Source organism: Petaurus breviceps, unplaced genomic scaffold (assembly GCF_028583685.1).
Source record: "Petaurus breviceps papuanus isolate PSGF00001 unplaced genomic scaffold, PetGlider_PUasm1.0 218, whole genome shotgun sequence".
Lineage (NCBI taxonomy): Eukaryota > Metazoa > Chordata > Mammalia > Diprotodontia > Petauridae > Petaurus > Petaurus breviceps.
In genome coordinates this window covers 1,625,337-1,649,642 of record NW_027185872.1, presented here as the reverse complement: position 1 = coordinate 1,649,642, position 24,306 = coordinate 1,625,337, and the positions used below count along the sequence as shown (strand labels likewise).

The 24,306-nt window shown below is 48.2% G+C and overlaps 1 protein-coding gene across 1 annotated transcript in view; it reads left to right on the top strand.

The window, feature by feature from the left end:
- Positions 1-24,306, top strand: part of BZW2 (basic leucine zipper and W2 domains 2) — a 77,479-nt gene that overhangs the window by 25,549 nt on the left and 27,624 nt on the right. The window contains exons 2-5 of the mRNA XM_069094433.1: positions 2,428-2,492; positions 7,742-7,918; positions 17,142-17,245; positions 22,015-22,080. Of these exons, the coding sequence (XP_068950534.1) occupies positions 2,435-2,492; positions 7,742-7,918; positions 17,142-17,245; positions 22,015-22,080 (405 nt within the window). The 5' untranslated portion in view covers positions 2,428-2,434. The remainder of the gene's footprint in view (positions 1-2,427; positions 2,493-7,741; positions 7,919-17,141; positions 17,246-22,014; positions 22,081-24,306) is intronic.

Genomic DNA, 24,306 nt, shown 5'->3' with positions numbered 1-24,306 from the left:
ATGTCCACACACACAGAGACACGACTTCAGATAATTGTATTTTTACCATCATTATTGCTTTTTTTTTTTTCTCTTGGAGGCAGAAAAGTTCCACGCACGCCTGGGGTTTATATGTAGGAATGCTACAAGAGCACGGATCCAGTGATGGCTGTTTGTGGTGAATCAGATGGGATATTCCTTCAGAAAAGCATATGGTTATTGACATTTGGTCCAATATCTCTTAGGTCCAATACTTTTTTCCAAAACAGATGCATTGATTGCCCAGCCCCAAGGGGTGGCCATTTGTCCTTCACTGGGCCATAGCCATTCCTCATCCACTTTCCATAGATAGTCTTTTGAGTGATTCTGGACCTCATTTAGGGAGTTCTGCCATAGTCATTGGCACACAGGTTGGTCTTCAAGGCCTCCTAATCTAAAGCCAGAGCAGGACGGTTGCCTTTGGGCCATTGGGTGCTGTTACCCACCCTAAGGCTGTTCTTAAAAGACAGTCCCTTGTTTTAACATCATTATGTTGGCTGTGAGTTGTGGAAGATAAAGCCGTCAATAGAGAGGGGGGAGGGGAGTAAGGAGGGAGGGAGAGAGAAGGGGGGATGAGAGGGGAGGGGGAGAGGACATGGGCTGGCCACCTTGTCATGGGCCTGTGTGAGGGATAATTGTTGGACAACTCGTATGGCCTGATGGTGTCCGTGCCATGTCAGTAGATCGAGAGGCCTGCCCCTAGCACGCCAGGGGGGGGGCCCCTTGTGAAGCGCGTAGGACATATGGTTAAGAGGCCCTCATGAGGTTGTGCTCTGCAGAGTTAGAGGGGGCTCCCTTGTTCCTAGAAGTAGTGTTGGAGCTGGGGCTTAAAGTCTGGCCAAGATCTCACAGACCGAGAATGTCAGAGCCGAAGGGGACCTCAGTGACTAGACCCGGTCTGCAAATTGCCAGGGGTGGCCAGAAAGTCATGGGCAGGCCTGGGGGCCAGTGATCTGCAGGCTCTGATTCTGACCTTGAAACAATGGGATGGATAAAGATGATTGTGTGTGTGGCGGACCGAGCCCCTCACTGACAGAGAAGGAGACTGAGCTGGGAGCTAATGCTTCCAAGACCAGCCGTGACTGAAGCAGCAAGGCAGCCCCGTGCATGCGGGAGTGTGTGCGTGTGTGTGCATGTGTGAGTGCGTGCATGTGTGAGTACATGTGTGCGCGCATGCATGTGCGAGTGCATGCACATGCATGTGGGAGTGTGCGCGTGTGTGCATGTATGCATGCATGTGTGTAAGTGTGTGCGTGTGCTTGTGCCTGAACACTTGACCCTCTCTTCTAAAATTGTTCCTGGTCTATTGTGAAATTTCTTCATGATGTTTATTCTACACAATTCAACCAGCATTTCTTAAGTACCTACTGTGTGCCTAGCACTGTGCTGGGTCTCAGGAATAATGAATTAGACAACAGCTGCACAAACTTTGCTCTCAGGGAGCTTGTGACTTGGGCTGTTTGCGGGCCCCTTAGAGCATCTGAAGGCAGGGGCCGTTTCATCTTTGTCCTCGTGTTCCCAGCCCTTAACACGAAGCCTGCTCCATGAGGATATTTCAGAAATGACTCCTCCCTCCCTGCCACCTCCCTTATTTCCTTCCTTCCTCCCTCCCTCTCTCCCTTCCTTCCTCCCTGTCTTCCTTCCTTCCTTTCTTCTTTTCATCCTTCTTCCCTCCCTCCCTTCCTTCCTCCCTTCCCCTTACTCCTTTCCCCTTCCTCCTTTCCCTTCCCTTTCCCCTTCCCCTTTCCCTTCCCCTTTCTTTCCCTCTCCCTTTCCTCCTTCCTTCCTTCCTTCTTCGCCCTCTAACACAGCATCATTTCTTGCAGACTGGTTGATTTCTAAAAGGAGAGGAGCTGTCCTTCAAGTTCCTCTTTGGCTCCCATTTCTGCTTTTACAGTGTTTCCTACTGCCTTCTTCTACTCCTTTAAATAGAGCCAATTTCCCCAAGTTTTAGAAACTGGGCCAGTTCCGGCGATTACTTCTTATGAGGCTTCCAAGGCTGCCTCAGTTTCCTCAGGAGCCTTTGGCAGCATCTCTCTTGGGCTTTAGTTACAGACTTGTTTGAAGTGTTGGCTCTGCTGATGGATGGAAGCCCAGAATTATATACTTACAGCAAGAAAGGACTAGTGCACCCATTCTACAGCTCAGGAAGCTGAGAGGAGAGCAGAGGGAAGGGAAGAGAAGAGAAGTGACTCATCCAAAGTCACCCAGATATCAAGTGACAGATCCAGGATTCGAATCCAGATGCTTGGCTCTCAGTTCCCAGTCACCTTCCCCTCCACCAGGCTGCCTCCTGTCACCAGCCTTTGTCACGCTTACCATGTATTTTGCTTTGCCCATAGTCACTTAACAAGTGTTTGTTGAATGACTAAAAAATTCTCATGCCTCTACCGCATCTTTGTTTTTCAGAAATTTTATGAATAAGCATCAGAAGCCGGTGCTCACAGGCCAGAGGTTCAAAACTCGGAAAAGGGGTGAGTGGCTGTTGTCTCTTAGCTATCCTAGCCGTGTGTGTGTGTGTGTGTGTGTGTGTGTGTGTGTGACTGTAATGGGGTAAAGAGGAAGGGACTGACCTGGAGCCTTCCTGCCCACTGTGCAAAAAGCTGGTCCTAATGAGATGGTGTGTTTCTTGAGAAGCAGTCCACCATCATGGCAAGGAGACACGATTGGGAATAGAGGCCCTGGATAGGAATCTTTCTGTGACTTAGTTTCCTCTTCTGTAAAATGAGGCCCTTGGTCTCAGCCTCAGGTCCCTTCCAGCTCCAGAGCTGGCTGTTACTGAGGGTAGGTAGAAGAGAGGGGGGCAGTTGTAAGAAGCTGTGTCTGTGAGGGTTTTGGAGAAATCCAGATGGGAAAGCTTGTCTGCTTGGCCACCAAGGGATGCACATGGAACAGAAAACTGACCTGCGTGGTTGATCAGTAAACTGAAAAGACACACAAAGGCTCTGGGCTCCGAGTCTGTGCCATGACCAATATGGAATCCAGAGGCACATGACCGTGGAGGCGGCCTGAAGCAGCTGGGCCTGGACAGCAGCTCCATTGTTGGCTCTGCTGTGGGTGCAGAAGTGCCAGGAGGCCCAAGAGGGACACAATTGTGGGGAAGAACACAGGGACATGGAGAAACCTTTGAGGCGCTGATCTCTGGGAAAGGGCATTCAGAAGCTTTCCAGAAGCACGGGTGTTTTTACAGCTGTGGTCAGGAAAATGTCTTCCTGGCTCAGACAAGGCCTGTTCGCGTTCAGACCACCTGCCGAGTCCCAACTTGGGCTTTTCTGCTTCGAGATTTGACTTCAGCAGCCTGGAAGGAGCACATCCACCTGTTCACCCACCCGTGAAACAATGATTAGCCTCCTCTGACTCCTAAAGCTCGCCAGCTGTGTGACTAGGCTGAGTGCTGAAGGCTGATTCTGTCCTCACACACTCCTGGGGAGACACGCTGGCCCATGATCTGTTCCCTTCCTTCTCTTTCTCAGGGAGTCTTCTTCAAAAATTATTTCTTCTCTTCCTCCCTTTACCCCCTCTCCTAGCCACTGAGAAGAAGAAATATGAAACCCATTCTACATGTGGCATCACACAAAACATTTCCATATTAGCCAGGTTTAAGGGTTGGGGTGGGGTGGGGCGGAGTTAAGCATCAGTGATTCTTATGGAGGAGCGACAGTCAGGCAGTGAAGGGATTTCCATAAATACATGATTTTAGTGCTCCTTTAGACCTGAACCAAATCCTATGAATACTTAATATAGATTATGTTTATATAGAATATTTGTAAAAATACTTGTGTGTGTATATAAAACCATATCTAAATATTTATATTTGCACAAATCTATATATTTGTATATCTACATATAATATTTGTATATAATACAGTGATATTTGCATATGTCATGTATGATATATCAATACCTGTATATATTGTATATGACATATTAATATTTGTATATATTCTATATAATATATTACTATTTGTATATATTGCATATAATATTTGTATTTGGGGCAACAATGCATCATTTAAAAATCCTGTGAGAATTTATGTTATAGAGTTGGTAGAAGGGCAGCGTGTCATAATGGAGAGAGATCTGGCCTTGGAGTTGGGATGCCTGGGTCTGATTTTGTCTGATACCATCTGTGTAAGTCATCCCAAATAGGGGCCAGTTACATTACCTCTTTGAGAACCTGTTCTCATTCTTAAGGAATTCAGTATTCACAGTGATCTTCATGCTGCTCTAATTCAATTCAATAAGCATTTATTATGTGCCTACTGTGTAAAAGGCACTGTTGGTTTAGGAGTTCTTGCCCTCGAAGAGGTTCAGTATTCCTTGTCTCCATTTCCATGATCTGCCTTTCCGTTCTGCCTTAGCTCTCAGAGAGGTGGTCCTGCTTGAGACCCCTTCAGGATCTTGGACTCTGAGATTTCCCTCTCTGCTCATAAGATTCTCTCTGTTCCTCTCTCTCTCTATCTGATCCCTTCTTCTTAAACCTGTATGTTTTCATTATGACCTCTGGTCCTTCCTTCTCTACCCATTCTGCCAGTCCATCCTCTCTGCTCTGGCCTTGCTTTCCTTCCTTGAACTCAGACTGAAGCTGCTCCCTTTGAGTCCCTTGACCTTGACCTTTGCATGGCCCTGTAGCAGCAAGCACCCCAAGCGTCCTCAGGGTTTTCAGCTACCACAGGTTCTTGGATCTGCTTTGTTAAAGGAAAGCAACTCAAAATGGGTTAACAAGCTTACTTTAATCAGTCAGACATATATCGTTTACCTTGTTCAGGGGAAAAAGGTCAGCACCCCGAACTTCAAAGCATACAGGCAGAATTATCAAGACAGAAACAGATCAAGTAGACAGATTTCCAAACTGTCCAACCATTACATCCATACCCAGTCAACATCTGGGTTTCCACATCTGGGTTTTTCAAAGCCGGGGGACTCTCAACAACGGCTTCCCAGAATTCATATCAAATCACAGAACACTTCTCAAAGTGAGTCCCAAAACAAAGCTACACATCAGGGCTTATATAGCCTTCTCCTGGCTCAGAGAATGTAACAACCTTATTGACCCACTGGCCAATCAAAAAGTATCTACTGAAAAACAAGCCTCCCTCCCCAGGCTTCAGGTGCATGTTAGCCTAGGGGCAGGGAAGATCTTTAAAATTTACATTCGCATTATAGGCCCCTGGCTTTGACCTGGATCTTTATGTCCCTTGGGCCAATTGCCTTCTTCCCTTCTTACTCCCGAGTGCTCAGTGCTACCCTGGGCAGCCACGCACTAGTACTGATGGCACCAGCCCCAATTCATGGTGTCTTGGGGGTGACAGGAACCTCCTAGGCCCTCTAGTGCCTCCTGCATCCCAACGAGTCTCACTGCCACTTGTCCTTCTTCCCATTCCAACCCTACTCTCGGACCCTGCCCTTGGCTTCCAGTCACTGCCCTCTCCTGCCCCCCTCCCACCTGGTCAATGGCTGCTTCTCAATCTCTTTCCATGAATCATCTGCATCAACAACAGCAGCAACAATGAGTAGCATTTATATAGCATCTCTATGTGCTGGGCACGGTGCTGAGCACTTGACAAATATTCTCTCATTCGGTTTTCACAACAACCCTGGGAGATGGATGCGATTTGCAGTTGAGGACACTGAGGCAGAGGTTAAGTTACTTGACCAAGGTCACACAGATGATAAATCTCTGAGGCTGGATTTGAACTCAGTTCTGCCTGATTTCTAGCCCAGCACCTTTCTGTGCTCTCACCTATCCATCCCCTGGTGATCAATCACAATTATCTACCTACTATGTACAAGACAAAAACCAAACCGTCCCTATCGAAGAACTTCGTTTTAAATGGTGTGTGATTCTCGTTCAGCTCATGAGATTTTGAAACAAGGACGTCATTGGGGCGTTTGGAGAGAGCAGCTTGAGTTAGAGCTGTGAGGATGGAGCGTGTGTTGTGGTCAGTTCTGGAATGACTGAACAAAGAGGGATCAGAGCCCCTGGGTGTGAAGGAAAGGGAAGAGAAAGGAAGGGTAGCAACTGCATGGGACAAAAGGGTGGAGAAGATTCTCAGATAGCTTTAAATCAATCTGTTGGTGTTTTTTGTTTAATATTAGTTATATAGATCATTATGTTTCTCCCCCAGCATCCTTCCAGAAAATCATTCCTTATCATGAAGAATTTTAAAAAGAGGAAGAAAGATGGTCGTTTGTTTTTGTACAGCTAACCGATGTATTAAAAAAAATCCTGATATCAAATGCCTTATTCCCATATCCATGGTCTCCCGCCTCTGTAAAGAACTCAGGGTAGGGGCCGGGTCGGCCCATTTCACTTCTCTGGGGTCTGTTTGGTCATTGTACTCACTGTCTACTGTTCTGACGTTTTGCTTCAGTGTAAATTAGAGCTGCGCACATGATGTTTTCCTGCTCCCTCTTACTTCACTTTGCATCAGTTTACATGAATCTTCTTGCTTCTCCCTGTTCATCTCAGTTGTGATTTCTTACAGCGCAACAAAGTTCCATCACATTCATGTACCACAATTTGTTCAGCCATTCCCGAGTTCATAGCTAGCTGCTGCTTTTTTAATTCTTTGCTGACACCAAAGGGCTACTAGGGGTCGCCGGGTGGTGCCATAGTGCACAAAGCATTGAATTCAGGAAAATCAACTACCGTTTTGCATTCAAATTCAACCTCAGACACTTCATATCTGTGTGACCCTGGGCAAGTCACTTACCCCTATTTCCCTCAGTTTCTCCCCTGTAAAATGAGTTAGAGGAGGAAATGGCAAGCCACTCCTGTGTCTCTGCGAAAAATAAAACCCAAATGGGCTGAGGAAGAGTCAGGCACAACTGGAAACAACAGCACTTCCTTCTGGAGACCTTGAACTTCTGAATGAGTACAAAATAAGGTCATACTAGCTAAGAGTGAGGGATGAGAGTGGCATGCAGAAGAGGCCCATCTGTCCCCCATGACATCTCCCTGCCTTTTTCGGAAGGCCCCCAGTAATAGCGAAGGTCTGAGAAGCTGCTTCACTTTGGGACAGCTCCAGCTGTGTGCAGGGGTTTCAGGGTGACCTCTCACAGTTCAGGGATTGAGTTATTGTTTTGTTGATTCTCTGGCCTTGAGAAAGTGATGGAGGAAATGTTAATCCTGCAAATTAACCTTCAAAGCATGCCATGCACATATTCCACCCCCACCCCAGAGAGTTGTTAAAACATCTACCTGCTGACTGCTCAGCTCTCAGAAGTGACAGCTTCACTCACACACAGCCTCAGTCTACCCCTCTGCAGTCTGTCACCCATCACTCCCAGAGCCCTGATGGGCCTGAGTGTCCTCACCTGTAAAACAGTCACTTAATGTTTGGCCTCAGTCTCTCCACATGTAAAATAGAGATGATGCTAGCCCCTGTTTCCCAGGCATCTCGTGAGGGTCAAATGAGAAAACATATGTACGTGCTTTGCAGATAGGAAAGCAATGTATTGATTCTATTTTATTATAATTATCAGCAACGATGACAAATGCTGAATGCCCACTGGATGCCCACTTGCTGGGTGTACTGCAGAAGGGATTTCTGTGGCAGCATTAGCCTTTTTTTTTTTAACTTGGGAGTACCCCTCTACCTTGGCCATCCCAGAACATGTTTCTGCTTTTTAATGTGTTACATTCAGGTAAAGTTTGTGTCTCTTTCCCAAAGTGGGGCCTGTGAATTTAAGTGATACGGTTTTATGTCCATTTTTTTAGATGAAAAAGAGAAGTTTGAACCTACTGTCTTCAGGGATACTCTCGTCCAGGGCCTCAATGATGCTGGGGATGACCTTGACGCAGTAGCCAAGTTCCTGGACTCCACGGGCTCCAGGCTGGACTATCGTCGCTATGCAGACACACTTTTTGACATCCTGGTGGCAGGAAGCATGCTAGGTGAGCTGCCGTTCTCCCTTCAGGGACCCATCTTGGCCATGTTCTGTGGCCTGGGAAAAGCTGCCCAGAACTACACTTGATGCTCATTGGTGTCAGGCAGGATGTGATGGATGGAGTGAAGGATGGAGAAAGAGTGGGGTCTGCTCAGAGGCTTGCCTTGGGAAATCACCGCCTGTGTGATCATTGGCGGTCTCCATCATCTCTTCAGTCCTTGGTTTTTTTCAATTTTAAAATGGGGAGGTTATCATAGCACGCATCCCGCAGGGTTGTTGTGAGACTTTGTAAACTTTAAGACATTATGGAAATGGACATTTTTGGTGGTGTGGCGATTGGAAAGGTTTGAGAGACATAATTTCTGGGTAATTTAATTATTTTCTTAATAAGGCCAGCACATTTATTAATCAAAGGATGGTCATTAGGCCATCTCTCCTAGACCAAAGACAGTCATGGTGGTGGGTTCACAGTTTATATCCCCTTCCCCCAGGGTGGGAATCAGCCCTGATTGGTTAACAGTTCATGAGAGAATGAGCCTTCTGATGAGGGCCTGAGAGTGGCAGAGATCTAGGCCCCCAGCCTCTAACCCTGCTTGATTTGAATGGAATTCTCCTTAGTCTGGAGATTCCTTGTACGACTGGGTGAGGTCGATGGAAGAGAAGGTTAGTGCAACCTTCGGAGACGGAGGTCTTAAAAATAACTATCAGTCGATGGTTAGTCCTTAGTCATTGATCATCCTTTCTCTCGGTGGTACCGCTATTGATCTGCAATGATTTCCATAACATGCATGACCAGCAGTGATATTGGGCTTTAAGGTTTGCAAGGCCCTTCACATGTTCTCTCCTTTGAACCTCACCACAGTCCTGGGAGGTAGGTGCTATTATGCCCATCTCCATTTTTACATATGAGGAAACTGAGACTGGGAAAGGTTAAGGGACTTATCCAGGATCATACAGACAGGGTCCTTTCCAGTGAAAGGAGAGAGGTACATGGTTTCATCTCCTCTTCTGGAAGGTTCCCTCTTGATGGGGAGAAATATAATCATGGGACCTGGAGCCTGTTTTCCTAGAAAGGAGAAGAGGTGAGAGGGAGTGGTTTGAAATAAGCCTGGAGAAGGAGCCAGGGGGGAAGCTGGGTTTGGGGCCTTTAAAGGCCAGGCTGAGGAGTCTGCGCTTACAAGCTCAAGATTATGAAGGAACCGTCCCTTCCCTTCCGAAGGCCCAGCTTTCCAAACTGCGCTGGGCCTTTTCTGCAGCACTGAGTAGAGTTAGATCTCAGGGGCCTCCAGACAAGGAGTTGTGCTCCTGGCCTCCTTCCCCTGTTCTCCTGACCTCCACAACAATAAGTCTGAAGTCACGCACTTGGATCCCCGTACTGCCTCTGCTGCTCACACCTTATGTGACCTTGGGCAAGCCTTTCTTTGGAAGTGCTTTGCCTCATTTGTGGAATGGGGGAATTAGACTCAATGGCTCCTGAAGTCTCTTCTCACCCTCAAGGTAAGATCTGGTGAGCCTAACTAGGCACCATGCTAGGCACAGAGGGGGGAGGCAGTGACCTGAAAATGAAATAAGGCCAGCTCCTGCCCTGAGGGAGGGCAGGAAGGGCACTGGGGTGGGAGAGGGGCCTGGACTCTCAGCCCAAGGAGTCTGGGAGCCATTTGGTACCCAATGTAAAATTACTGAACAGTTTTCATAAAAGAAGCAACATGCCGGCAGTCAGAAAATGCAGGAGTTGTGACTAAAATGGAGGCCTGGAATGGACTCATGTTCTGGAATAAGTGCCTGCCAGTGAGGGAGGTTCCCGGGGAATCTTGAGCGAGCCTCCACATCTCTCCGAGCCCATATGAAGGAGGGGGACAGACTCGATACCTCTGAAGTCTGTTTCAGCTCTTTATCTATGATCTTTTCTTTATCTGTATTTCATCAAAGAGAGATACTGTGCAGATGGCAAGGCATGTGGATGAAATCTGGCTCTTTGCTTCGGGTCTCAGAATATCGCAGAGCCCCCGGCAGAGATCTTGAATCATTCAAGTTCTAGCCAGACTATCCACACAGAAAAGACAAAGTGGATGAAGTCAGCCAGTATTTATTAAATACTCAGTATGTGCTAGGCCCTGTACAAATCACTGGGAATATAATAGAGGTGAAAAGAAAGACAGTCTCTGCCCTTAGGTGGCTTACCTTCTAAGGAAGAAGACAGCACCTGAAAGGCAGGTGCTGAGTCGAGGGCAGAGCTAGGAGAGGAGTGAGGGGGTGGACAGGTATGACCTTGGCCTTTCCTCAAAATGGAGATTTGGGAAGGACTTTCCAGTGGGAGGAGGGGGCTGCAAAGGCAGAGACATATTGCAGGGTAAGAAGGGAACTGGGGATGGTGGAAAAGCCTGGGGAGTCGGGAGCTGAACTGGGAGAGGAATCAGTAAGGTTCACTCAGTTCCCACAATTCCCTCAGAAGGAGATGAAAAATGTCTATTGCCCAGTGTATGACATAAAGCTGTATGGACAGCACTGAGAGCCATGCCTCAGTGGGCAGCCCTGGAGAAGGAGAGTGGGCTGAGAGCCATGAGATGGTCACAAAGCTTTTTCTGGGCACGAAGGCCATCCCCACATTCTACTGCAGTGCTGCCTGATAGAGACATGGGACTTACCTGTGTCTGCATAATTTATAATGAATCTCACCAAAAGGGCAGCAGAAAAGTGCATCATGGGCACACATGTCTGCAGCATTAACCAATGAGGGACAAGAATGGGAGGTGCCATGAGAACAGAAGGCGGGATGGCTGGTCGATGGCGAGAATGAGGGACGGCAAGGGAGCTACCTGGTGTTTTCTTATATCTGCACAATGTCAAGAGAGAAGGAGGAAGGCCTTCAGCTCATTGGGTGGACTTTCTGTGTGGAGTTTATGGGAGGACTTGGACGAGAGTCCCCCAAGGTAGGCAGGCATAGATGAATGGCTATCAGCACCGTGGGAGGGAATTACTGAATCAATAAAATCAGGGTGTGTGTGTGTGTGTGTGTGTGTATAACACACACAAACCCACTCTTGTGAATGAAGCTGCATGATGAAAAAACCAACACAATAATCATTTATTATTACACCATCATGGGAGAAGACTGAGTTTAGCACACTATTTAAAATGCATCCTTGCTGGTCCCAGGCCTTCTTTCAGGTAGATAGTATTAAACAGAGTTTTCTCCCCCAGGTCCTTACTTCACTGAGGACTTTCTTGCTCATTTAGGAAGCCTAATTAAACCTGTACATAAATGAACGTCAGGAGCCCAGTGTCTTGAAGGAGGCTGAGGGTTCAAAGCTGCCACCATCGGAGCCTTCAGCCCAACCTCCAGGAATGAGCCAGATAAGCTGCTGGTGCAAGAGGCTGGAGGAGCTCCCCCAGGTCACTCATGTGAACCTACTTGTTACCAAAAAAGAGAAAAGACCCTCTTTGTTCTTTGTTGGAAATGGCTGGTGAGATATGTGTGTGCAGGGAGCCAAAATGGGAGTGAGTTGAAATTTGGCACCAAAAACAAAGCCAGAAAAGTAAAAAGCAGAAACAGAAAGCTAAGCCACCTTATCTGTCTCTATGATCATGGGCTGGCCCTCTGCCCAAAGAGGGCATCAGGCTGGCTCAGTGAATGAATAATCACATTTATTAAACACTTACTGGCTACCGAGTACTGTGCTAATTTATAGTGACAGAAATCAGTCCCTGCCCTCAAGAGACTTCCATTCTAGTGGAAGAGACAGTGCACACGGGGATGGGTGGCCGGGCCAGAGATGGAGGCTGGGGAGCTGACCGGCACACCCTTTCCAGAAGCCACCTTAGAGTTCATTTGATTTAGGAAGTAGAAAGCTGGGAGTGGTGGTAGGTGACAGGGCAGAGAAGGCGGCCAAGGAGCCAATTGGGGCAGAGGGATGGGTGGGGCTGGTAACTTGGGTGGGTGAAGTATGTTTAGTGCCCTCTTATTCACCAGGAAGGCAACTGGGCCCCAGGGTGTGGGTTCTAGAATGGAGGCAGGGTATGATCTCTGGGCTCTGTCTAGGGATCTGGAGGGTATGAGAGGTAGGACACTGACCAATATGGATGGTTTGGTGTCCTCCTGATACCGCCCGCCCACATGTCCAAAATGAAGGGACTCAGCCTCTTCTCTCAGTTTCTGTGGAGGACACTCTTCTCCACTAAATCCGCCCACGGCTGAACCTTCAGAAGCAGCCCATCACTGGACATTTGCCCAGGCTGATCCCCATTCCAAAAATGCTCTCCCCCCTCGCCTTAGCCTCTTGGAATCCCTGCACACACACACGCACACACACACACACATACACAAACATGCACACACGCTCACACACAAACACACTCACACACATACACTTGCATACACGCTCACACACATACACAAACATGTGCACATGCTCACACACATTCACACTCACACACATACACAAACACGCACACATGCACACACGCTCACACACATACACACTCAGACATACACTCACACAGTCACACACACATTCACACACAAACACACACATGCACACACACACTCACACATATATACACTCACAGACATACACTCACACAGTCACACACATTCACACACATCTACACACATATACACAGTCACACACACTCACATGCACACAACACACTCACACACTTACACACACTCACAGTCACACACACATGTATACCCACTCACACATATACACACATACACTCACACAGTCACAGACATTCACACACCTATATACACATATACATACTCACACACATATACACCCCCCACACATACACACTCACACACATACACACACACACTCCTGTCTGTCTGTCTATGGTGGTACCCCCATGTAGTTCACTCCTAGCAAGCCCCTGGGGGTGGCAGCTGTTTCCTTTTTGCCTCTGTCACCACTGACAAGCACATATAAAGTGTGTTCATCTTGCTTGAATTGAATCCATAAAAGCCCAAGCTGGTACCTACTCCTGATTCCCTGGGACTAAAAATAGCTAACCTGGGTGTGGGCCAGCAGGGCGGTGGTGGGGGGGGGGGGTACTGGGAGTCCAATCACATACTCTCAGGCCTGGAAATAGAATCATGTCCGGGCATTTTATTCAAGGCCTATCATAGGATCAAGAAAGCAGGCCCAGAATGAGGCATAAGGTCAAACCTGGCAGGAGACCCAAGAGGCCTGGCCCAGAGACCACCCTTCCCTGTCCCCCTCTCCCAGCAGCCTTTGAAACAGGTCAAAGGGAGAGGCAATCTGAGCCTTGCTGCAGCCAGCACCGGGGAGCATTCAGGGGTGGCACTTTTATTTCTATCTCTAGGGTTGGGTCTGACCTAGACAGGGAGACTCAAGGGCTAATCATTGCCCCCTAGAGCTGCCACCACCTCTGTGCTGTTATGTCTCAGGCACTGGGCTAGGCACTAGATACACTAACGTGAGTGAAACAGGCCTGCCCTCAAGGAACTTACCTTCTGTGGGAGGGAAGCATACATAGAAGAAGTGGATTGACAATGTCCACAAGGCAAACACAAAGTCATTTAGGGGCGGGGCACCAGGTGAAGCCTCAGAAAGAAGCTGATAGTGAAACAGCTTTAAGGAAGACAAAGTTTTCAAATCTGAGAAAAACTGTCGGGTACCAGAGACCAGGAAGCATGTGTGTCAGGGCCTGAGCTCTCCTTGGAGCCCCTGCCTCAGTTTCTGTGCTTGAGTTAGATGGGAGGTGCAAGAGGAGGAAGAGGGAGGCTGCCTAATAGGCTGAGCCAATCAGTGGTGGCCGTGGGCCCCCCCCTCCCTCTGTCTGGCTGCTCAGGTTCACTCCCATGCTTCCAAACTCCATCTTTTTCAGATCACTCAGCCGTCCTCTGGGACACTGATACTGGGAGATGTTGACCAAATTCATGGAGGACTTGGGTTCCCCCAACTCAGTTTTCCAGACCCCAAAGGGGAAGGAGGGGCTACAATGGCTTGGGGGAGGGAGGTGGTAGCTTCAAGCTTGAGATGAGTCAGTAGGCAATGTGGCAACCAAAAGCATTTACGCTAGCCTGACCGCCAGTAATAAGGGGCATGATGTGATGTGTAAGAGAGGGAAAGGTTTGGAGACAGACCACCAGCCTACCCTACTCTGCAATGTAGCTTCAGAAAGTCGCCTCATTAGCTCATGAGGGGAGTGGGTGAGTTGGCCTCTAAAGTTCCTTCCAACTCTTAATCCCACCTTCAGTGCCTCCCTCTCAGCTACTCCATCTACTCTGGGTAAATCCTGTTTGTGCATGGGTTTTGACTTGCTTTCTTACCCACTGGAGGGTGAGCTCTTTAAGGGCACACACCCCAGCACTTGGCACACAGTAGGTGCTTAATGAATGAGTCCTTATGGCAAAGAATTGGAAATCGAGGAGATGCCCATCAATTGGGGAATGGTTAAACAAGTTGTGGTATATGAATGTAATGGAATACTATTGTGCTATAAGAAACGATGAGCAGGCGGACTTCAGAAAAACCTGGAAAAGCTTACATGAGCTGATGCTGCGTGAAGCGAGCAGAACCAGGAGAACATTGTGCACAGTAACAGCGACGTTGTGTGATGACTGACTTTGACAGACTTAGTTCCTCTCAGCAATACAGTGATCTTAGACATTTCCAGAAGACTTATAATAGAAAATGCCAACTACATCCGGAGAAAGAACTATGGAGTCTGAATGCAGATCGAAGCAGACGATTTTCTCTTTGTTGTTGTTATGGTTTTTTCTTTCTTTCTTGTGGTTTTCCCCTTCTGTTCTGATTCTTTCACAACACGACTAATGTGAAAATTTGCTTAATATGATTGCACATGTGTAACCTGTAGCAGATTGCTTGCCATCTTGGGGAGGGAGGAGGGGAGAGAGGGAGGCAGAAAAAATGGGAATTCAAAATTTTTTAAAATGAAAGTTGAAACTAAAAAAGAAAGAAAGTTCTTGAAAAATGAATTCTTATTGCCTGATGCTGCCTGATTCTACAGTCCTAAGGAGAGGACAGTCCAGCTCTCCTCTACTTTGTTCAGCCCACATTGGAGATCTTGGGTACAGTTCAGTTCAAGCCTCCCCACTATGGGATGAACACTAGTGATGCAGAGAGTGTTTGGTGCAGGGTAATGGGGTGAAGGGCCCTGGGTCTGTGCTGTAGGAGAATCAACTCAGGAAGGAAGTGGGGGGGGTGTTTATCCTAGAGATGATTCCTAGGGGAACATTATCTAACTAGAATTTGAGAGCCTGGAAGGTTCTCCTTTGTCCCCAAAGGCCAAAACCAAGGCCAGTGGGGTCTGGGGAGTCACAGAGGCCAACTTATACCTGACAAACTCTCTAGAGGGCATCCTGCCATCCCCCAGAGCCAGAGACTTCCCCTTCTGGAATCCTTCAAGCACTTCCTTGCTATTGTCTGACCTTGCAGGGATTTTGTCCTCAGTCTCATCCTCAACTCCAGCCTGAGAAACAGCTCAGCTGCCTCTGAGACTCCAGGCACATGCCCCTTCCTATGTGATCAAGAAGATAAACGGTGCAGTGGGCAGAGTTTTGGACCTGGAGCTATGAACACCCATGTTCAGGTCTGGCCACAGATGTTAACTAGCTGTGTGGGCCTGAGCAAATCAGTCTCTCAGCCTCAGTTTCCCCATATGTAAAACAGGGATAATAATAGTACCTACCTGCCAGGACTATTGTAAGAATCAAATGAGATAATATCGGTAAAATACTTTGCAAAGGTTCAAGTGCTATATAAATTCTAGCTATCCTCACCATCACCATCATCACCATCATCATCACATCACATCACATCACATCACGATCACTATCATCACCACCATCATCACCATCCCCACAGTTGTCTTCTCTCTCAGCTCACTGCTCTGGATGAATTCATCATTGTACATGTTGTTTCCCTCAGTAGAATGTAAGCTTCTTGAGGGCAAGAGATGCTTTGTTTTGTCTCTGTAGCTTGGGCACCAGTGGAGCACCTTGTCCACAGTAAGTGCTTATCCAGCTACAAGTCAGACTGAATGATGTCTGCCCTCCCGCTTACTCTGAGACTTGGGGATCCTGAATCTAGACTGCTCCCTCCCTCCTTGACCCAAAGAAAGCTGTGGCTGCCGAGTGGCCCGGAATGCTCCTGCAGCTGCTCTGGGTGCCTCTCCCAGGCTCAGGCTAGAGACTGGCACACCAAGCCTTTCCCTTTGCTGGATTCTGTGCAGCCCACAGCCTTTTGCATTTGCTACTGTTGTTACATTTTTCTAAGGTTACAGTTTATCTCACTGTTAGTTATATTTGAATTCATGTTTCCTTGGACATCTTTGTCCCCCACGGTTTCCTTAAGGTATTAGTTTATATGAACTTCATTGTCACTTCTTGGTGTACACGGCCTTTCCCCTCGATGATATGTACACTCTTTGTGAGCAGGGACTGGCCATTCCCAGTGTCCAGCACGGTGCCTGGCACATAGCAAGGGCCCCAGAAATGCTGGTTGGATTAGATTGGGAATCAGCCACATGACTCAATGCAGGTGACTGCTTATGCTGATTCCTTTCACCCATCCTGTTAGCTTTAATTTTGGAGGCTAAATTCTTGGACTCCTCTCCCCTCCCCCTTCCAGGAGGGACATTGTGTCTTTACTCCACAATTCCCTATGTTCTCTCTGTCTCTGTCTCTCTGTCTCTCTCTCTGTCTCTCTGTCTCTCTCTCTGTCTCTCTCTCTGTCTCTCTCTCTGTCTCTGTCTCTCTGTCTCTTTCTCTGTCTCTCTGTCTCTCTCTGTCTCTGTCTCTCTCTCTGTCTCTCTCTCTGTCTCTCTGTCTCTGTCTCTCTCTGTCTCTGTCTCTCTCTCTGTCTCTGTCTCTTCCCTCCCTCCATTTCTCTCTGTCTCTTTGCACTCAAAAATGTGAATGTTTTCTTTCTCCTTTTCTGCATCACAAAAGCACAGCCTGAGATTTGGGAAGGACCTCAGTCCAGTCCAACCAAGGCCTCCTCAGTGTCCTCAAGCGGTCATCCATTGTTTCCTTGAATGAGTCAAGCGAGGGGCAGGCTGGCTGCCTCACTCTCCCCAGCCTCTTTCCCATCACAGGAGATAGGATCTCTAAGTAAAATGAATCTGTCTTGCATTCCTCCTCTTTTTGTATAAACGCATTTCCTCAGCTTCTCTTGCCTCTCCTGACTCTATCTGGTAAATCTCCTGGTTCCAGCGGCTAACTGATGCTGTCTTTCTTTCAGCCCCTGGTGGGACCCGCATAGATGATGGGGACAAAGCCAAGATGACCACCCACTGTGTGTTTTTTGCCGTTGAAGATCATGATGCCATCAGAAACTATGCTCAGGTCAGGACTGGGAGTGGTGGGGGGTGGTGGGAACTGGGCCTGAGAAATGTCCACAAAGGCAGAACTTGGGGAAGGGCTGGGCCAAGAAAGCCTCTGTGACCAGACTGCTGAGTGGTTCCACAGGGGTGCTCTGCCCTCTGTCCTACAGGAGGCAAAGCAGTAGGTGGGGTCAGTTCTAGATGAAGAATAAAGGGGCCTGGGCTCCGATCCCAACTTCTCCAATGGCTGGCTGTGCCATCTTGGCAGGCCACCTAACTTCTGCTCAGTTTCCTCTTTTGCAAACCACAATTTTTCTAGAAAGTTCTTATTTCTCTTTGAAGTATGAGTAAGTAAGAGAATGGGAAAGTATTTTCATAATTCTAAGTTCTTCAGGGAGGACTTGTGCTCAAATTCTGTGTCTGAGGAATATTGGTTGTGTGACCCTGGGCAAGTCACTGCCTTTCAATACTCTGGGCAGCTCTTTGAGACTAGAGATTGCACAGAAGGTGCTGACCTGCTTTAGTAAAGGGCGTTTCCTCATTTAGGAGCTCCCTGAATTAATGAAATTATAGATCTTCTCCTTATACAGGTATACACATGTACGTGTTGTATATCTGCAGATGCACACATATATGTGTGTGTCCATAAATGAGTGCACATTTGTGTTTGTATGTGTGTGTTATTCAGTCGTTTCAGCTGTGTCTGACTCTCCATGACTCATTGGCAGTTTTCTTCAAAAATGCTGGAGGGGTTTGTCATTTCCTTCTCCAGCTCATTTTACAGATGAGGAAAACTGAGACAAATGGGGTCAAGTGACTTGCCCAGGTTCATATTGCTAGGAAGTGTCTGAGACCAGAATTGAACTCAGATCTCCTTGATTTCTAACCCAGTACTCTGTCTACTGTACTACCACATACATCCATAGGCATAGATCATACAGATCACACACACACACACACACACACACATAGACATATATATGTGTGTGTATATGGATAGATAGGTGGATATGGGTGTACAGATGGATATGGATATGGATGTATATGTGTGTGTGTGTGTGTGCGCATGTGTGTGTAACAGAGATGAAATATAGCAACCGACCTTATTCCATTTCTATGGTTACCAGTACCTTTTGATATTCAGAATCCTCAGTGAAGCCAGATGGATGACTTCCTAAAGTGTGTTCCAGGCTGCATGGGGGAGGGCAGAGAGGGCAGGAATGTGGCTCTCTGCATTACTCAGATCTACTGGTCTCCAAGCAATGCCCCCATGTCATTCCTGTGAGAAGGGGAGAAGGTGATGGCAATCATTCTCCGGGCTCTTCCCCTGAAGGGTTAGACCTTCTCCCCCTGGTTTCCCAGTCTAAAAAGAGATGAAATGGGAGCCTGGATATTGGGCATCATTCTTATGGACATGAACATGAACATTTCTTTAGGCCTTCAGGTTTGCTAAATGCCTGCTGGCCTTGGCCTACCATTGAGACTGGGAGGGAGGGCCACTGACCAAGCTCTCCTCTCCCAGCTCAGAGGCCAGCTTGTACACATTCTCCCGTTTTACAGATGGAAAAAGAGACATAGGGTGGACTTTGTGTTTCTGTCAGGAAATAGGTGCCCACTGAGGTCATCACTTGCAAGGACTCGATCCCCAAGGCTTTCATTCACCCTTCTGTAATGGCAGAAAGTGATGGGGCATTGACCAAGGTCACTCCAGGAGGTCCTCCTTCTGCTCTTTCTGGCAGTCCATGTCCCAAGGAATCTCTGGCCTTTTGGTGAGCCGTGGCCAAGCCTTCAGCCACCCCAGCCTGCTCTCTGCTTCTCTTCCTCATTTTGGTCCCTTTTGTCATGATTCTTATCACTTTTCAAGAGCGGCCTTAAGCTGCCCTTCATGGATCTTGCCTTGTCTACGACATTCTAGGCCCAAGAAATTCTACCAAGATTGTCATTCTCTTCCTTAATTTGGGCAGACTCTTCTCTTGGACGCTTTAGAATAGGGATTAAAAGTTACAGAATCTGGATATTACAAAGTCAGGCCACCTTGACTGAGGAGCTAGTTTCAGATTGGTGGTGAAGTCCATTGTATTCCCGCTTAGACTCTGGGGATCCCCTCTAGGATCCCCCCATCCCCAGGTGCCACGACCCACCCACACTCTCCTCCCCAGTGCAGGCCCACACCTTCTCTGCTGCTTACGGCCTGCACTGGGGGTCCTTGTGTTTGGCAAAGGCTGGATCTGAACCTGGGCCTTTGTGGCTCTGTGGCTGGGCCTCTCTCCCCCATTATGCACTGCTTCTCAGTGAAGATGCTCCTGGTAGCTGAATCCAGGTTAGTGGCCATAAGAACGCTCAGAGCTTTCCTCTTTCCCTTCTGCCATAACTGGGTGATGGGGAAGGAAGGATAACAAACATTGTGCCTCCAATGACAAAGCCTGGGCTTTGGGGAGTCGATGGGCCCATGCTGAGGGAGGAGGAGGAAGAAGGGGCTACTCCAGCACCAGTGGGTCACACAGTCCTAAGATAGGATCTGTCAAAAAACAGAGTGATTGCCAGAAGGAGCCCAAGCCTGACTTCTCTCTGACACCGCAGATAGGCCTGGAGTCAGGAAGACCCGAGTTCCAATCTTGCCTCAGACACTTATTACCTGAGTGACCCTGGCCAAGTCACTTAACCTCTACTTGCTTCAGTTTCTACAACTATGAAATGCAGATAATAACACATCTCCTTGTCGGGGTTGTGAGAATCAAATGATATACTATTTTTAATGTGCGGGGCATGCAGTAGGTGCCATATAAATCATGTTCCCTTTCCTTATAAGAGCCCACCACAAGGAGTCTGGGGGGTGGCTCCAGAACAGGGCTCGAGAGCTCTGCCTTCCCTCAGCGGGGCCTTGTGCTCACCCCCTTCCCTGCTCTCCTGTCCCAGCTGCCAGCAGCCCCTCCCCTCCTGGCATTCTCTTTCCAGCATGCCTGGGCATTCCATCCTAGGCCTCTGGTTTCCTTGGATCATCCCACAGGCCTGTCTGCAGATGAGCTTCTTTTTGTGAAGAGCCATTCCCCGTGGGAGCGTTCCCCTTCTGTTTCTCCGGTGTGCTGGGGGCTTCCTCCTCCTGCTGCTCTCAGAAGGTGGCACAGAGCCAGTCTGAAAACCCTCTGCCCTCGTGGGTGGAGCCTTTCATTGCCCCCCAGGTCCTGGTGCCCCCCTTCGCCCCAGGCATGTCCTGATATTGCTTCCTGTAGCTTTCCTATAACAGACCTGCACTTGTGCATCTCATCTGCCTGGAGAGTGGAAGCTTCCTGAGGGAAGGGCCCTTTCTATTTTTCTCTGCATCTCCAGTGACTGGCACACAGTGGGCACTTAGATGTTAGCTAATTGGGGTAAAGAAGAGAAAATACTTGTTGAGTTACACTGGAGCTGGAGCTGAAAGTTAGTAGACAATTTAATTCAATTTAACAAGCATTCATTAAGCCCTTACTATGTGCCAGGAACTGAGCCAGGCTCTGTGGCCACAAAGCCCCTCAAGGAATTTGTACAAGCAATGGAAGGGTGGCTGTGTGGATGCTGGGAGGGGCTTGTGCACTTTGGCTCCAGAGGGCAGAACTAAGAGGGATGGGGGAAAGGGGCAGAAGTAGTATTGTACAGAGAGTAAGAGCGAGCTGAGACCTGGGTTCAAGGTAAATCTGGGTGTGGATTTATTGATTAAGCACACGACTGCCTGGAGTATACACTTAAATCAGGCAGCCCTGAATTGGGGTACACACCGTGCTTATAAAGGCTAAAACCACAATTGCGGAGGGGAGCTAGCATGAACAATGACGCACAGAAGCCAAGAATTGCCATTGGTTAGATCTGTAGCTCAGGGCTAATTTGGGAAGATGGTGCAAGGGCACAAGGGAGTCCCTCCCAGAACAGGGTGGAGGATACAGGGTGAAGGGGTCAAGGGTCGTTGGGTAATGAGGACAGGCTAGGGTCATGTTCAGGTTACAGGGTGTGGGGACTCTGCTTGGTCAGTCGGAACAGAACAGGGTGGTCTCTTCTTAAGCTAAACTTGTGCCATAATCCCGGGACTACTACGCCTTGGGCAGTCCCCAAGACTGTGCCTTAAGCTGTTTTAAGCTACCACAGGGTACAGGATAGAGACAAAGACAAACATATAAGGGGCTTAATGGTGGGCTTCAAATCAGGAGGTGGGCACTTTGGGTTTGGGCACAACAGTAGATGTCAGCTTGGGGAAACCAAGAGCCAAAAGCGTATAGTCCCTGTCTCTGAGGAGCTTCCGTTCTCCCCAGATGTGCTGGGCCCAGGAAGCAGCTGTACATGGTCAGGGAGATCTAGGGGCACGGCCCACATGCTGGCCTTCCTCTCTGGCTCCCACCCCCCAGTGACCTCTGACAAGGCTCTGAGGAACCTCCCCCTGCCTTTTAAGTGCAATGGGGGTGATGCAGCCATTACTGTTACAGGGTTGTTGTAAAGAAAGCACATTCAGACTTTAAAGTGTGATATGGGGGTGTGAGTATTGGAAATGGGAAGGTGAATCTGGGATCAACAAAACCCTTCTTCCTTCTGATGCCTTTTAAATTCGTTGCTTATTGGGGCATATAGGTGGTGCAGTGAATAGAGCACCGGCCCTGGAGACAGGAGGACCTGAGTTCAAATCTGGCCTCAGACAATTTAACACTTACTAGCCATGTGACCTTGGGCAAGTCACTTACCCCCAATTGCCCTGGTTTCCCCCCTCCAAAAAAGAAAAAATAAACCCTCATGTCCTTACTACTTAATGTTGTCTCCTTTATATTCTAGGTCTTCAACAAGCTCATTAGGCGATATAAATATTTGGAAAAGGCATTTGAAGATGAAATTAAAAAGGTAATTTCAGACATAACAAATGCAAATTTCATTCCGGTTAACTACTACCCAACCATCCATGGTTCTGATCCAGGCTTGGAGTGGGCCAGATATTTGTAATTAAGTAGGAGGCTTTTCACCTTGAGAGATCATTGGTTTGTAGCTAGAGAGAAAGAAACCTCTAGTCACCCAGGAATGGAAGGCCAAAGGCCTTTTACTGTCACTAGCATGGGTAAGTGTCCACCAGAGCAGACCTCAGTCGTTAAGGAATTAGTTGGTGAAGCCTGTGGAGCTGTAGTGGGGACATACAACCAACAGATGACAGAGGGGGAATTTGAAGCCAGGTCCCAAGCCCTTAGCCATCGCACCATCCTACCTCCACATCCAGCATGAATTTATTCATTGATATTGATGGTGTTTAGAGAATGTCTGACTCTTAATGCTTGGTCATGTAGCATATGGTTCTTGGCTTCATACCACTTCAAAGCTAAAGTATTTTGAGTATCCAGATCACTACCAAAAAGTACTGGTTACTTACATGTCGAAGTACATGCTGGGCTAAACTTTGTGTGGAGACCAGACTTCCTTGGCTTACGCTGGACAGCATGTCTGTAGGAACTAGGGCCTTGCCTGGAGCTGTCGGAATAGGAGAATGTGCCCCAGGCAATGGGAGGCCCAGCTCAGATGGGCTGAGAGTCAGGAAGGAATGCAGCTGGGTCCCAGAGGGACCAAGGGAGCTCCCTGCAAACCTGGACTCAGAGGCATTGGCTGGTTTGGGAAAGCCTTGAGGCTGAAGGGGCTATGCTCTCCCTAGGGAAGGATGCTCGGCATTCCATGTAGGCCCTCCTTTGGCAGGCACCTTTGCCACCCTAGGGACTCAGTCCCTCTCCCTTCGGAGCGTCTGTATCTGTCTTAGTCACTTACATGGTGTCACCCCCAACTTACAAAGTGACTCTTGGGCTTCTCTTCAGCCCAGGGATGAGCCCTTCACCAGGATGTCACAATCTCTAGTAATGGTTCTGCCAGGGAGGTATCCTGGATGGAGAAGGTGACCCGATTGCCCCCATTGCTTCTATTACCAAGACAAAGTATGGGGAGGGCTGCCAGCTGCAGACACACACAGATCCTCAGACTGTGCCATACTCACTGGTGACCTCCCCTTCCAGGTGGCCTAACCCAACTTCAACTGCACACAGATATGGGGGAGCTGCTGCCTCACCCACACTCCATGCCCAGGACCTGGATTTTACTGGGGCTTCCTCTAGTTACAGTGGTAGGGATGGACAAGGGCTCCGTGTGGAGCCTGCCACATTTAGAAATGACTTAAGATGGGTTCCCTGCAGGAGCTTGAAACTATTATTAAAGATGAACATTGGAAAGAAGTGGAGATTAGCATGGAAAATTAGCACCTTGGCCAACAATGGCTTTTTTTTAATGGCCCCTGAGTGGATTGATTAAAGACTGTGGTTCTCTTCTGTGGAAGCCCATCTTAGTTTTCATGCCACAATTTAAATGGGACTGAATACCCAAGGAAAGGTGATGGCACAGCACGCACACACTTAGCATCTCCGAAATCTCTTTGGAATGTTCACTGCTGTCTATACACTTACCCTTGCAGAAGGATATGATGTGGGTGTGTGGATATCCTTCAGTATATTATTCAACTGTGGAACACACGCTGCCCTTTGAAGTTTAATTTTGAATATGGGAAAATCTTTCATTCAGAAGAATGACTATTTACTTTAGAAGTTTGTGGGTATCTCGCCTGGTGCAGTAGGAACGTTGCCCTGGGGGTTGGAGGGCTGGGTTACTCTGCCACATAGTAGACATTTAATCAATGCTGATCAATTGGTCCTATAAATTATTGCCTGTGTGGCCCTGGGCAAATTACTTCCTTTCTTTGGGTGTCAGTTTCCTCATCTGACATTGGGGGGAGGGGTGCTAAATGTTTTCCAAGGCCCCTTCCAGAACTAAACTGTGGGTACCATGAGTTATAGGCTTGAAAAGATGGCAGTGCAAGGGTGCCTGAGACTGTCCATAAAGCCCTGGCTGGGAAGGCTCCTTGGGAATGGATACACTGCACAAATGCGGTTCAGCCCAAGGGCAGTGGCGAGGGCTCTGGGCTAGGAGAGCCCAGTTCACATCTCAGCTCTGACATATTCGCTCTGTGATGATCCCAGAGCCATCTGGCCTCTCGGGTGGCACGGCTGCTTCTCTCGATTACAGAGCGCTGCAGTAGCCTGAGGT